At 29.6% G+C, this 14732-nt stretch overlaps 1 protein-coding gene across 1 annotated transcript in view; it reads left to right on the forward strand.

The window, feature by feature from the left end:
- Positions 1 to 14732, forward strand: part of LOC111621739 (actin-binding LIM protein 3-like) — a 106273-nt gene that overhangs the window by 74705 nt on the left and 16836 nt on the right. The window contains exons 13-16 of the mRNA XM_023363966.1: positions 8382 to 8396; positions 8852 to 9019; positions 9388 to 9527; positions 13794 to 13935. Of these exons, the coding sequence (XP_023219734.1) occupies positions 8382 to 8396; positions 8852 to 9019; positions 9388 to 9527; positions 13794 to 13935 (465 nt within the window). The remainder of the gene's footprint in view (positions 1 to 8381; positions 8397 to 8851; positions 9020 to 9387; positions 9528 to 13793; positions 13936 to 14732) is intronic.

The following is a 14732-nucleotide window of genomic DNA, read 5'->3' on the forward strand; positions in this document are numbered from 1 at the left end:
ATATATTCGAGTTTTATAAAAATGAAACAGCAGAATCTATCGAACGTATGGAAAGAAACTCAAATTTCACAGGACCTTATAAAAAGATCTAGATTAAGACGTAAACAATTAATTCCTTTTTTAAGCGAGTTAAGGAAAGCAGGTAAATATCCAAAACTCCGAGGTGATACTATACTGTTGGGCAATTATTCTTTGACGTATAGCTATGTGTTGGAGGGGCTGGTATACTTGGACTCTTTTACCCTGTATTTTACTTCTGAGAACTCTCCGCAATGACATTTGATCAAGTTAATCACTCCTATTCAAGCCTTACGTTTTGTTGAGTCTTAATTATTAAGTTCCTTGCTTGCTGCACATAATAATAATTGAAGGTTATATCGGATATATGAATTTAAGAATGAAAATAATAAAAGCATTATTTCAGTTTAAAAAAATAAATTATTTACATTAATGGCATTCAGTCAATATAGTTAAGCCAAAAATTTGTATTTCAATCCATTAAAATTTAAGAAATCAAATTACTATAAAAAAATTTCAAAAAAAATTTTAGAAAATAAAACTAATGAACCTTTAAAGTCTACGATTAAGAAATTTATGATGGTTCAACTGTGATTAATCAATGCAAATAGATTCTTCTAGATGGCTAGCTTTTTTTAACAGATTTACAGAAATTATGGTCCTTCTTATGCTGATATAAAAATTTCTTTCAACGAAAGTTTAGATATACTAATATCTACCGAAGAACTGGATATATCAATTCGTAAATTAAAAATGAAAACAGCTCCTGGAATGGATATAATTACCACTAAATTTATTAATTTCTTCTGCCAGCAGGTAGATAAGTTCTATTTGATCTTTACAACCATTTTTACATAACATTTATTATTTTCTTACTGAGTGTCCAAAGAAAGAAGAAGCGTAAAGTAAATTTAAATTAAAAGAGATTTTTGATTTAAATTAAGAAGAAAATTTCAGAATCAATCTAGAAAAAATTTCATTGTATAAGAAGTATAATATTCATTACTTTTTTGTTCATATTTTAAAGAGTTTGAAATATGATATGTAGATTGAATGATTAATATGTTATGTTTAGCAAATTTTATGTAACAAGATATTTAAAAAAATGTTTCAATAAGTATCAATTGTATTTTTTGTAATTCTCTAAAGTTAACCCCCTGTAACAAGGTCTTTCTTATTACAATAAAGTATTTGTAATTAATTAATTATTATAGTAAAAAGTAGAAAAAATATATATAAAATTAACTCATACTCATCATTTAAATCAGTTTTTTTCTTTTAAAATAGTAATTAATATAATGGCAACTTAATTCTAAAATGTTATATTCATTTAAATTTTTTGTATGATGACTTTAGTAAATTTCTGAGAACTGTCTATTTTAAAAAATTATCACTTGGTTCGAAGATAAAATTTATAAACAACTTTGATCTTTTGTAACCTTCTGGAATGGAAACTTTTGATAATTTTTCATTTATGTTTTAATTCACAGTAACGTTTTAGGTTACATAAAAATTTTTGCAATTTTAATGTCTTAAAAAATATCACAATTTTCTGATTATTAAATTTAAGTACAAAATGGCATATAGCACTAAAAAACCATAATTGGTAATTATTACATGAAAATAGTTTTATAATGTTTTATGATCTTTTGGCAATCTCTGAATTTTGTTCTTATCATAGATTCTTTTACAAAACAAAACTGTGTATTAATTTTTAAAAAGTCAAGTATTTGCAAAATATATGGACATTTTTTAATGGATACTTGTCTTAAAAAACAACTTTCCTAAGTGGACATAGTTTCCAATCCTGACAGTGTCTGCTAAACCCAGGTTCTTCCATATGTAGATTAAAAAATAATCTGTCCATTAAAAAAATATTTTAACTAATATTAATAATTTCTGGCTTAAAAATATAAAGTTTGTTCATAGTCAGTTTTTATATATTGGCACTTAAGATTTGAGTCAAAAATCACAAAATATTTGCTTAAAAATTGCAGATTTTTATGTATATAAGAAATTTACTTTAGATTTTAAACATATAAATTTATATGAAAGAATCAGAACAAAACATTAATGAAATGACATGAAGAAAATTTATCTGAAATGTACTGAAAATAGGTTGTGTTTTTTAGTTTTGTCAAAAATTTAATTAATTTGGTTACTTAAAAATGGAATTTACTATTTCTTGTTCTCATTACAAATTTATTGTTTTGTTTATTTTTTTAATTGTATTTATTTTTATATTATTTAACCATTGACCAATATTGTAAACAAAAATTTTTTTATAAACAATGGAAAAAAATCCATAAATGGAAAGAAATACATAACTTGTTGCTGGAGCAAAAATCTAGCAACAAGTTATGTAACTTGTTGCTGGATTTTTGCTCCAGCAACAATATTCAAAATTGCATGTGGCATCATATGTTATGATGTTTTTATTTTGAAAACTTTTTACATACTTATTATAAGATGGCAAAAAGCTTAATTAATTTTGAGGATAGAGATGAGTTACTTTGGAATTTTATAATTTTGAGGGTAGATGATGGTAGAGATTTTACTCATTAAGTCCCCTTTTTGAGATATGACATACAACCCCCTTCTATCTACCCATTCTCTTGATTTACCAAACTCTTGACCCATTCTCTTGAACCACCAAAATTTAATAGCATCAATCCCCTAATACACAACCTGCCCACCAAATTTCAGAAATTTTCAACAAAAGACACAGGAGAAACTAAGCTTCAATGTAGGTGAACAAAATTGTCAGGGCCAGCGTGACCTTTTGGGGGCCAGAATACATTCAAATCCTATAGTTAAATTTCACAATAAGGAATTATTTATTATAAGTACAAAGAATGTTACATATATTTTTTGTAAGATGAATATTACATAATTTTTCATGCTTTTTTCACTGCAAAATCTTTGATTACATCATCAAAATTGATCAAGTTTGCTACTTCGCTTTCTATTGAAAGAATAGACAAAGATGTAAATTGGTCTTGGCTTATCGATGATTGAAGATAATTTTTTATTAGTTTAGTTTCAACCGTGAGAAACTACGTTCAGCTGAAGCCATGGTTATTGGCATAGTTAACATTATTTGTAATGCAATTAATAAATTTGGGTATGCTTCCAAATGATTGTTTTTTTATAATGTGTTTCATTGCATCTAGAGCCGAATAATTGGCTTGCATTATTGATCAGAACATTTTAATAAATATTCATCATCTAAATTCGCAACCTCATTCATATATAGAAAACCAAAAATATTCTGGTGATTTGCATATAATTCAAATCTACTTTTANTTGGGTTATTTTAAGAAAATATCAGTTAGGTATACATGATTTTATTAAACATTGGTACAGGTGGTAGTCTGCATCTATATATAGGAAATCCTTGTTAGTTTGAAATTCAAGGGACAAAATTATTTAAGTTTAAGCAGCTTTAAGTTATCAAATTTTGAATTTTCTAAGATTTACGTATTTCTGTACAGTATGCTAAATGCCATGTAACTGATGTAATTTAGTAAGCAAATGGAATATGGCCACCAATACAGAATGCTGTTTTTGTTAATTAAAAATTAATAATAATAATAAATAAATTGCAGGTAAGCAGCTCATGTCTGTCAGAACCTCACAGGTTGCCAGATAGGTTTTAGAAAAAGTAAAGCAGAATTCTCAAAATGTAGCCAGAATTATTTTTAAAGTGGCTCAAAAACTAGTAAGTTGCCAAATTCTAGTAGCCTACAAATATATCAATAGAGCCCAATATATCAATATCCCACTTGTAGCCCAATCTTGCAATTTCGAAACTCAACCATACTTTATGAGAAAAAGGGTAGTCCATGGTTAAGATGACACCTGAAAATGTGTTACTGTAAAAGCAAAGACATGTTGACCAGATTACAGTTGTACTTGGTCTATTGTTCTCTTATACTATTGAGGCACTTTGATCTAAACCAGGGTCGCCAAACTTTTTTGACCATTAACCCCCTACAACTTTTCGAAACCTCACATCAACCTCACCAAAAAGTTTGTTACAAGCATAAAAAAACTCTTACTATTTTAATACATTTCTTTTAATTTTACTTGTTTTACATTTATTGTATATATGTGAAATACTAAAATTAAACGGACAGCGGCTTAAAAATGGCTGTAGAGGTGTTAATAACATCAGCATACTGCAAATCACACACAAGCTTATGGATGATGCGGACGATTAACGTGTACTATGTAAGTAAGAACCGGAGCATGGACTTGGCAATTTCCGTTTGTCCTGTGCGACTTGATCCATAGCCATTTGATGGGGAGCTATACTATTAAATTCATTGAAACAATATTCAAAAACATAATAATATGTGTAGTTATATTTGTGATTTTTAGTTTCAATGTTTCAATCGAACCCCCAATAATGTTATATTGACCACTTTGGCAACCCCTGATCTAAACAAACAAGTTAATATACACATATCACAGTTCAGACAGAATTTTTACTTCAAATTTCAAAGTAGCTGTATTTCAAACTAACCAAGTTCTTTAACATATAAATCTCTATATTCCTGGCCAGGGCAAAAGTACAGTTACAAACTAAAGGGATTTTGAACTATACAAGCTCAAATTAATGAGGATTTCCTGCACTTTAAATAATTGCTTCCATCACAGTGATAGGGATTTTGTCTTTTTTTTTTTTTTTTCTCTTAAAATAATATCCCTCTTAACAGCAATAAAGGATGCTAAACAAAGTAAAAACTTTATTAATTCTCTTAAATAAAACAATATTTATTTTATTATCTTTGTATATCTTATGTATCTTTGTATTTAAATTCATCATCATCATCATCATCAACACATTTTACAATGTGTTGATGATGATGATGATGAATTTAACAATGATGATGAAAGTAATTCTTAGTAGAGTAGTTGGCAACAAAGCAATTTCAAATGATATATTTCAAGACACAGTAATTATATTTTAAAGAAACATTGAATATAGATGGGAAATAATAAGATTTTTTAAGTAAATAGCATCAAAATATTCATATGCCATTAGGTTTCATGTTGGAAGAAATAAACTAAAATTATTTGTTTGCTAAAATAAACTTTTATGGTCATTTGAAAGAAATCTATGGGCTTTCATGAATTTTTCTAAAAAAATATGATAGAACAAGTTCATAAATGAAAGAAAAAAAGATGAAATTCAATGACACCAGGCCAAATGTATAAAACCACTGAACACTAGTAGTTGGCAGTGAGTTCATTCCTCACCATCAGGTTGGCCATGTGGTGTTTTCCCAGGTTTCCTTCATGTTTGTAACACCTAAATAAGGACCAGTTTCCCATAAAAATCTTCCCAGGAGGTATCCTCTTCAGCAGATCATCTACGTGTCATATTGCTATAACCAAACCAAACCCACAACACTAGCAATCTGAACACAAATGTTTCTATGAAGGTTCTTACACAGATAAAATGATGTCACAAACATCCAAATGTACAAAATTTCTTATTTTGTTTGTTTGTCAGTTTTCAGCCTTTCAGCTACGATTGAAGTGTAGTATCTGAACATGGTCATTTTTTATGTGGCCTTTGACTTGTGAGTGGGCTGCACCTGGTGCATTACTGGATGGAGGTGAGACGTTTTGTTTAGGCTAGACAATCTGCTAAGGGTTCTGTTTAGATGAGATAGTGGCATCTGAATGGGAATACCTGCTATGGGACAATCTATAGGGTCTGGTCTTTTACCTATGTAGGTGTGTCACACATCAGGGATCTAACTATTGCTAGAATGAAGAGAGATGTGACAGAGTCTCCTGGTCCCAGACTTGATTGATTCCTCTGATGGGTTGACAGTAAGTTCGCAACTAAAAGGTTAGGAGTGGTCATGACAGAGGTGACTCTGTTTGGCTTCAGCTAGTTTTTTTTTACTTTGATTAGTTCCTAGTCCAGATTAAGTTCCAGTTATGTCAAGCTATGTCAATTTTACTGCCTACCAGGCTCAGCTGGGGACATCTATTGGCTGACTTGAACCAGGCTCTTTTATTTAGCTTTGGTCAATCTCTTTATGTTGGATGCCTTACATTTGACTTGTGCAAAATGGCACTGCATTAGGCATTACATCCCAATGCAACATCTGGGGAGGAAATGTTCATGGGCCAATGGTGTAATAATGTGCGAAGCACCCCCTATACTTCTGCATCACTTGACTGAAGGGTTGATGTCACATTGATGATGGCTACATCAGGATGGAAGACACCGCACAGCCTCTAGAGCTGTTTGTTTATGTTATTGTTAGGTCACGCAAGCGGTTGCTTGAGTAGGTGGTTGGATTCAGGATGGAGGAGATCTAAGAGACAGCATGGGGGAAGAAAAGCATTCAGATACAAGTTAAACAAAACAAATACCTGTTTATTATATATATCTATAGAATTTTGCACTGACAATTATAGTGAGTCTATTAGGATTTTAGAAGCCTTGAACACTTGAGAGAGATAAACCACAAGTTGTTAAATACTACCTTGTAGGGAAGTTTCTAAGGGTGTGAGCTTGTTAATTTGATCGTCTCATTGACTGGATCATTTAGAGAAAGTTCTTGTCACTATAATCTGTCCTTGAAATGTGTAACAGTGGATGAGGAGTATCCATAGTCAAATATCCATTAGTGAAGTAGGTGAGATCCAGGCATGACTAGATCATTGGAGGAATGGGCAACAACTGACTTGAATCAGCCGTTCATTTGTATTTTAAAACAGCAACATACTGTGAGATCCAGCCTGGGGTACAGGGTAGGTTGTTACGCCTGTATCACTTACTAGGCAGCTAGTCGGTAGGACTAGTTCTCTGTCGTCTACAAGAACGGCCTTTTCCAATCTTAGGGAAATCGAGTGGCAAAGGGTCTTTAGTTAAGCCGAATTTTAAGGTGGAGGTTGGTGATGGCGAAATCACCTTCCTTACGTCAGGTTCCCGACACCAGTTTGTCAATTAATCAATCCGCGGACAAACACGCAGGTGATTATTTTATAGATTTGATTCAGAGACATTCTTTGAACAAATAAACAAGATTAAATTTAAATAAGAAATAAATCAAATAAAAGAAGTACAAATATATGTCAATGAGAGACAATAAATACAAACAATATATAAACTATAAGTCGAGAGAGATATATATATATAGACTTATATTTAACCGATATACGATCGAGAGAGAGAGCTTACAATATTGCTATTAAACATACAACCTGTTTTAGTTGTCGTTCGTCTTCTTCTCTGTAGGCAAAGGACACTTTAGAGATAAAATTCATTTACTTCTTTCCATGGGAGATCGATGTGTGCACAAAATCAAAGTATCTCTTCTAAGCGCTAACTGGATTTATTCTATGTGCCTCTTCTAAGGGCGTTGGCCATCAGGAGAAATATGTGTGGAGTCCTGACTCTTCCAGGTCTGTCGATGAACTCCCCGAATTTTGATAAATTTCCCCTATATCTCATGATTTATGACCAATCATCTGCCAGAAACTCTTTCATGTGAACGGATGAAAGGGGAATCAAAGCGGGGTGGACAGTTCCCATCTGAGCGAGATTTTTAGCAGATAAGGGAAAACAGAGGATGTTCTAACTTCCCTAGAAGGATAATAAAATTACTATTTTAGACCCGGGGCTATTCAGATCTCACAATACCTCAGGGAGGTCAAAAATTTGTGGGAAAGGTGTCATTACAAGCATTTTTATTAGTTTAATTTTTAATGCAAAAGTATTATCTTGATAAAACTAAAGTATTNTGATTTATTATATAATTAATATTATAATATTAGTATAAAATTTCTAATTTTTTAATATATATACAGTATGTAGTCCAATATTATTGAACTGAATGTATTAATACAAGACAGACAAAATTGGATTTAGTAGTATCGTTTGTTCATTTGAGATTTCACTTCATGATTCATTTACAAAATGAATTTATTAATAAAATGTATTATGAAACTGGCTTTAAATTTATACTTGAGATGATAATCTATTCAAAGCATTTTTACTGAAAGTTTTTTTTAATAAGCAAATTATTTCTTTTAAAATGATTGAAATATTAATTTGAAAATTTTTTATATTGGATTGTAAACTGAAAACAATCTTATTATTTTAATGCTGCAAAAATGTTTACATTGATTTTATGTTTTTATAAAATTATTTTCTTTTCCTTCAGGAAATAATAATATATCTAGAACTTTTTCCATTTTTTATTAAATAAATATCTCATTTCTTATTGCTCAGAAATATTACTCTGTATAACTTGGGAATCAACTGTAAATTTTTTAATATATAAATTAATAATAATTTTATTGTTTCATGTCAAATCTGATTGTTACATTAGGAATGCAAGTTTTAGGTAAGAAACTAAATGTTTGTCTTTTTCATATAAAATATTTAAATTATTTTTAGTAATAAATTTTAATTATACACATATTTACCATGTTTACCCTTGCAATTATTATGTAATAACATTAATTAATTCTTGATATTATGCAATGAATATACTAAAACAATAATATGTAAAGAGAAAACAAATGCTTACATCAGGATACCAAAAATTTATTTTATTGAGAAAATGTTTCTCAATAAAAAGAATTTTTGGTATCCTGATGTAAGCATGTTTTCTCCTTATCATTATAGTGCCTAGTTATCAAGACAGCCTTAATCAATAATATGTACAGATATAATTATAAAACTTATAAAGTAAAATATACACATTAAATATCTAAAAATAAAATTTTGTTAAACTTTCTATTGCTGAACCAATATTTATTAGAAGGTAAATTCTAATTTATATATTATTTTTTTAAGTGGATTCTATTCAATCTACTACACCACGACCACGTTCCCCACATATGAATAATGAAGAACCAATAGAATTGGCTCATTACCCTAATGCACAACGCCCGAAACCTACTGAAGTTGCTAAAATTGAGAGAGATGATTTTCCTGCTCCACCATTTCCTTATACAGATCCAGGTATTTATGAAATTATATTGAAATTGTAATTTATAATCATTCATATAAATGAGATTATTATAGTAAAAGGGGGGCGCTTCTGTCTGCCGAAGCTGCTGGCGCGTTTTTTTACTCACTTCAATTATAGGTAAAGATGTATCCTGTCAAATAATTTTATGTTAAAATATTACTTGTTTGTGCTGTGTGTTACATTATAACTGTTGGAAAATCTATCAACATAATTAATATGCAACGCTCGCCAATTAAAAGAGGAAGACCACCACTTCAAAAGTCAAAATCAACTAGTAGAAAGNAAATATATGTAATAATTGAACAAAATATTTCAATGTACAGATATTAACATTAAATTTATATTACTTCATTTTCAGAAAGACGTAGAAGATGGAGTGGAAGTTCAAGAGAAATGGATTTAGAAGAAGAAGAAGAAGAAAGTGAAATTATTGAGGAAGATACTCAGTTAAAGAAAGAAGAGGAAGAATTATCTAAGATTGCTACAGGAATTGGAAAAGTATGTTAAGTAAAACATCTTTCCAATATTTTTGTGATTGTTATGGAATAAAAATTTTTAAAATTTTTACTGGGTATTTCTGTTAAAAAAAAAGAAAGAGAAAAAAAAATGAAGTCCTCCTCCAAAAATCAATAATAATAGATTTTGCAGTAATAAATATTATGAAAAACTTATTAGAAAATAGCATAAGAAATAAGGTTAATCTTGAATACTGTACCATATAATATATCTTCAGTTTTTCCAATAATCTATTTTTCTTAAGACATATTTCTTATGTTGATTTATTGTTCAAAAAATTGACAAAATGCTGGTGAAATGCAGGCAGGTGAAATATATTTCTCCTGCTTACTATCAGTATTTGTCAATCTTTGAATAATAAAGCTAATGGACTTATTTTTTGATACTAGGCTTATTTTGAATGCCACAATTTTGATAAACAACTTTCATCATCAAAACTCCTCCCAAAGTAAATTTAGAAACTCTTTAGAGATGACAGCTTAGCTCATTTTTAAAATAACAATGAGAATTTATCTCATTCTTGATAATTGTAAGAAGTTTCAAAGCACTTAGAGTAGCTAACAATGGATTTACAATGTCATAGGAGAAACTCGTCTATAAAGCTTAGATCAATGCTGATTGAAATTGGTAGATCTGAAGAATCTTGAGAATCAAAAAATGAAGATAGAATAAGAAAATTATTAAGCTATTGGAAATGATGAAGCAAATTGACAACTTTTATAATTCTTATGACAAATTTTAATTTTTATCAATAAATAAGTTTTTAAAAGTAAGCTTGAACTTATTCTTGTAGTCAATATTTTACATTAGCAGTGGGCCACTGGGCTCATCCCAAATGACCACTTACTCTGCAACAGGTTGGTAAAACCCGTTCTCGGCTTGTCGGATGGCTAGGAGGGCAAAAATTTGAGTGGGGAGTGCGTCAGTAAGTCGGCAGGTGTTCTTCAGAGACAGGAGACAGGTTTAAAAACTAAACAAGCATTTATTTATATAACTAAGCTAGGATACATAGGTTAAATGCGATTAAATAAGTTCACTATACAAAAAGGACGCTCTAATAGCTTTACCTGCTAGTCTGAGAGAGAGTTCACAAAGCTCTAAAAAGTACAAAATACCTCTATGCGGATATGTCTAATATGCGTTCGTTGAATATGTTCGTTAATGGTGATGGAAGTTCAAATGGCTGTGGTTGGTCATATGTCCTTTCGGTCCGGAGTATGGAGACAAATATGGCACATCTACCAAGTATAACTTCCGAGTGATCGCGTGGAGCTTCCGGGGACTTGAGCTTTTATATGTTATTCGTGGGAAATGAGTCACATGATCGACTTCTGTTGACACTTACGGTGCATTCCGATCAATTAACTGTCAACTTTCCCACCATAATGTGAAAACAATCGGTGACCTCCAATATACTTCTCACCAAGAGTGGGTTTTTCCTCGGAGTTGTTTACAAATATTTTTCCGACATCGGCGTAAAAATTGCAGATTTCACAGTTATGATTCTATAATTATATCTTTATAATTTAAATGATATAAAATGATATATTTAGAAATTTAAGAATACTCATTAAAAACATATAAATATTTTATCAAATTAACTATTTCTGTTCTAACAAATAGTTAATTTGATAGGATATTTATATATTTTTTATGATGATTTATTATAAAACATTTAGTATTTTAAATTTAAGATTACTTGTCTAAATCATTTTCCTCATAAAATACAAGATCTGTTTATATAAGTTAATAAGATTCTTATTTTGAATTAAATATTCTAAAAATATAAATTGTTAACTTGAGAATACAACAGAAGTATAAACATGTAATTAAATTGTGTTAATATTTGATTCAAATGAACAATGTATTGTTGCAGAAAATTGCTTTTAGCCCTTAGTATAATTAAATTAATTAATTAAAATATCTATAACCATAAGGTAGATAATAGGAAGGGCTTATCACACCAATGACAAAGGGCACAAACGCTCAAAAATCAAAGTAAAAAATTTAATAAAACAGATAGGGTTGTACAATAAGATGATTACATAAGTATAAAAACCATAAAATCCAAAATGCATTTCGGACTATTTTCCAATGGAAAAGTAGTCCCTCATCATTACCAACTGATGAGGGACTACTTTTCCATTGGAAAATAGTCCGAAATGCATTTTGGATTTTATGGTTTTTATACTTATGTAATCATCTTATTGTACAACCCTATCTGTTTTATTAAATTTTTTACTTTGATTTTTGAGCGTTTGTGCCCTTTGTCATTGGTGTGATAAGCCCTTCCTATTATCTACCTTATGGTTATAGATATTTTAATTAATTAATTTAATTGAACAATGTATTATTTATTTTTGACATTACTTTGTCATGCTTATAACTTTTATGTTTAGTAGTATAAATTTTATCAGCTGGTACCTCTTCTCTGACCTTAGTTTGTTTTTTATGTTGACACCAAACATATGAACTATGGGCATGTATACCTTCTTGACACTTTTATCTAGAAGCTGCACTTTGTCATCTAAATTCATCATTACACCTTTCTTATTCATTAGATAGATTTGTTTTGAAACTCGTGATAATCAGTTAGCCATTGTTATTTTATGTATTGTACAAGGAAACCAAAAATCAAACATCATCACCCTCCCGTTTGGTTTTGATTTTGTTACATAGTATCAAATGTTTTAGTTTGTTTTACAGAATTTTCATACTGTGTTCAGACACACTTTTTTCTTTTTTCTTTATATCTATATTACAACTTTCTATTTTCATTTTATCTTAGTAAATTTTTTGAAAAGTAAGCTGTAGAAAATTACTTCTAATCTTTATACTATACTTTTGCTCTACTGTGAATTTCATAATGAAAATAGTCAGAATTATCCCTATGTATTCAATGATTAACCTGAATTATTCACTTTTTAAGTTAAATTTTTTTTTTGTATGTTTATTGTATTAAATATTTTTTGGTATAAATCGTTAATGTATCAATTGACATCTCATACTATTATTGATAAAAAAATATATATATATTGTTTGTGAGTTTTGATAGTTAGTGACAAAAATAAAGTAACGTTTGTTTTTTTCATATGTATTGTATTTTACAGCATAAAGGTCACAACTTTTATACAAAAGAAAGGGTAAAAAATTGCCCTGCATCTTATATGTGAAGTTGCAATCTTCCATAGGCTAATGAATTCCCCAAATGGCTTTTGATAGGCTACAGGTAACTATAATACCTAGCCCATCTTTGAATAAAAATGTTACTGTTACTTAAACATGTTACTTTTGCTGTGGCTAAGCAGCTTTTGCATGTATTTATGTTGAATATTTTAGTTGTAAATGACTTTTTTTAAAATCCTCTTTTTCCCTGATAAATGAAAGTGTGCATTCTAATTTTACTGTCTACTCTAAATATTTTTTCATATATATTCTGTGCCAAAATGGGTTGCATCTTATATGCCGTAAAATATGATATGTAACAATATATTACAATAGTTCACAATATTAAAATTATAATTCATTTGAGAAATTTTAACTTTATCTTGGTTAACCATAATGGTTGTTGAAATAACTTAAATAATAATTGATATTTCTGTTGTCATACTCAAAAAACTCATTTTAAGAATTAAACTTGCTTTTAAAATTTTTTGTTGCATATTTCAGAATCATATCTCTCAAAATTAGTTGTCTGTTTCATGTAGACAATTTATGTATTTAATTAAGTATTTGATATTTAATTTTGTTATACAGTAGAGTCCTGGAAACTTAACTCTTGATAACTCAACATTCCTTAAAACTCTTATTGTTCAAAAAAAAAAACAAGTAATCTAATTTTTACCTCTATAACAAAACACAAGGATGAAATAAGTTATAGTTATTCACTGGCAACACTTGATAATAGCATCAACTCCATGTGTTAACAAAGAATATGGACCTTTTTCCAAGGTGCTACTGCAAAGTGTCATTAACTCAAAAAGTAGCCACTGAATAGCCAATATATTTTTAAATTAAACTACAAATAGAAATAGTCACTATTGTTATGTAGTTAATATGTATGTGAATTTGCACTTATAATACCCTATGAAAATTCTACTATTTAGATTAGCATTATCACTATGCTGTAAGACTTGTCATTTTCAGTAACTCATCACCTTCTCATTTCACATTAACTTCAGTTTATGGGCCTCTACTGTATTATAAATAATAACATTAATCTATTTGTTATATATTTATTTTAAATAGGTTTTTTTGAAAACTGTTAAAGAAAGAGAAAAATTAAGAGCTTGGAAACGAGCCAATCTTGATCCAAGGAATGCTTCTCGCACTCCTTCTGCAAGTAAAGAACCACCAGTGAGACTTCGTTATGATAGTCCTGTTAATGCATGTAAGTATATAAAGACTTAAAAATAAATTCTTTATATAGACTAGTATGTTATTCACACCAAGTAATATTAATAAGCAGTAAAACTCACTGTGTCATTGTACATTCGTCGAAAGTGCTCGAATGAAAAATGCTTAATAACACCGCACACAGTGAGTTTTACTGCTTATTAATAAATTCTTTATTTTATTTTAATATAATTAATTATTATTATGTTGGGTTTAGTGGGTTATACTCGGTTCACACCGGTGGCTGTGTACTATGCCAGACCAGAGTCAAGGCATAGCAACCAAAAACAAAAATTAAATAAGTGTGTCAGTGTCTGTATTCAGGAATTTCCTAACAATGTGGCATGTATTCAATATAGTGGCCTTCTGTAGTGTGATGCATGTATTTCTACTCAATTGTAATGTTTCCTGGCTTTTGTGTAGTGTGTGTAGTATGACGCCTGTAGAGGATAGAACAATAGGTACAATAAGCACCCTATCCATTCTCCACAAAGGCATTATTTCCTGGGCGAGTTCTGTATACTTATTAATTTTTTCAGTGCATGTGTTTTGTACATTGTGATTGTTTGGAATGGCTATGTCTATAATGTATGTGATTTTATTGTGTTTGTCAATAAGTGTGATGTCTGGTCTGTTGTGGTAAATTGTTTTATCTGTGATTATGGCTCTGTCGTAATACATTTTGTGCGTGTTATTTTCCAATACTGTCTGTGGAATATACTTGTAGTATGGTTCGTGGATGTCTGCCAATTTGTGTTTCTTTGCAAGCTCTTGGTGTATTATATTTGCTAC

Source organism: Centruroides sculpturatus, unplaced genomic scaffold, assembly GCF_000671375.1.
Source record: "Centruroides sculpturatus isolate CEXI.00-Female unplaced genomic scaffold, Cexi_2.0 scaffold21, whole genome shotgun sequence".
NCBI classification, from domain to species: domain Eukaryota; kingdom Metazoa; phylum Arthropoda; class Arachnida; order Scorpiones; family Buthidae; genus Centruroides; species Centruroides sculpturatus.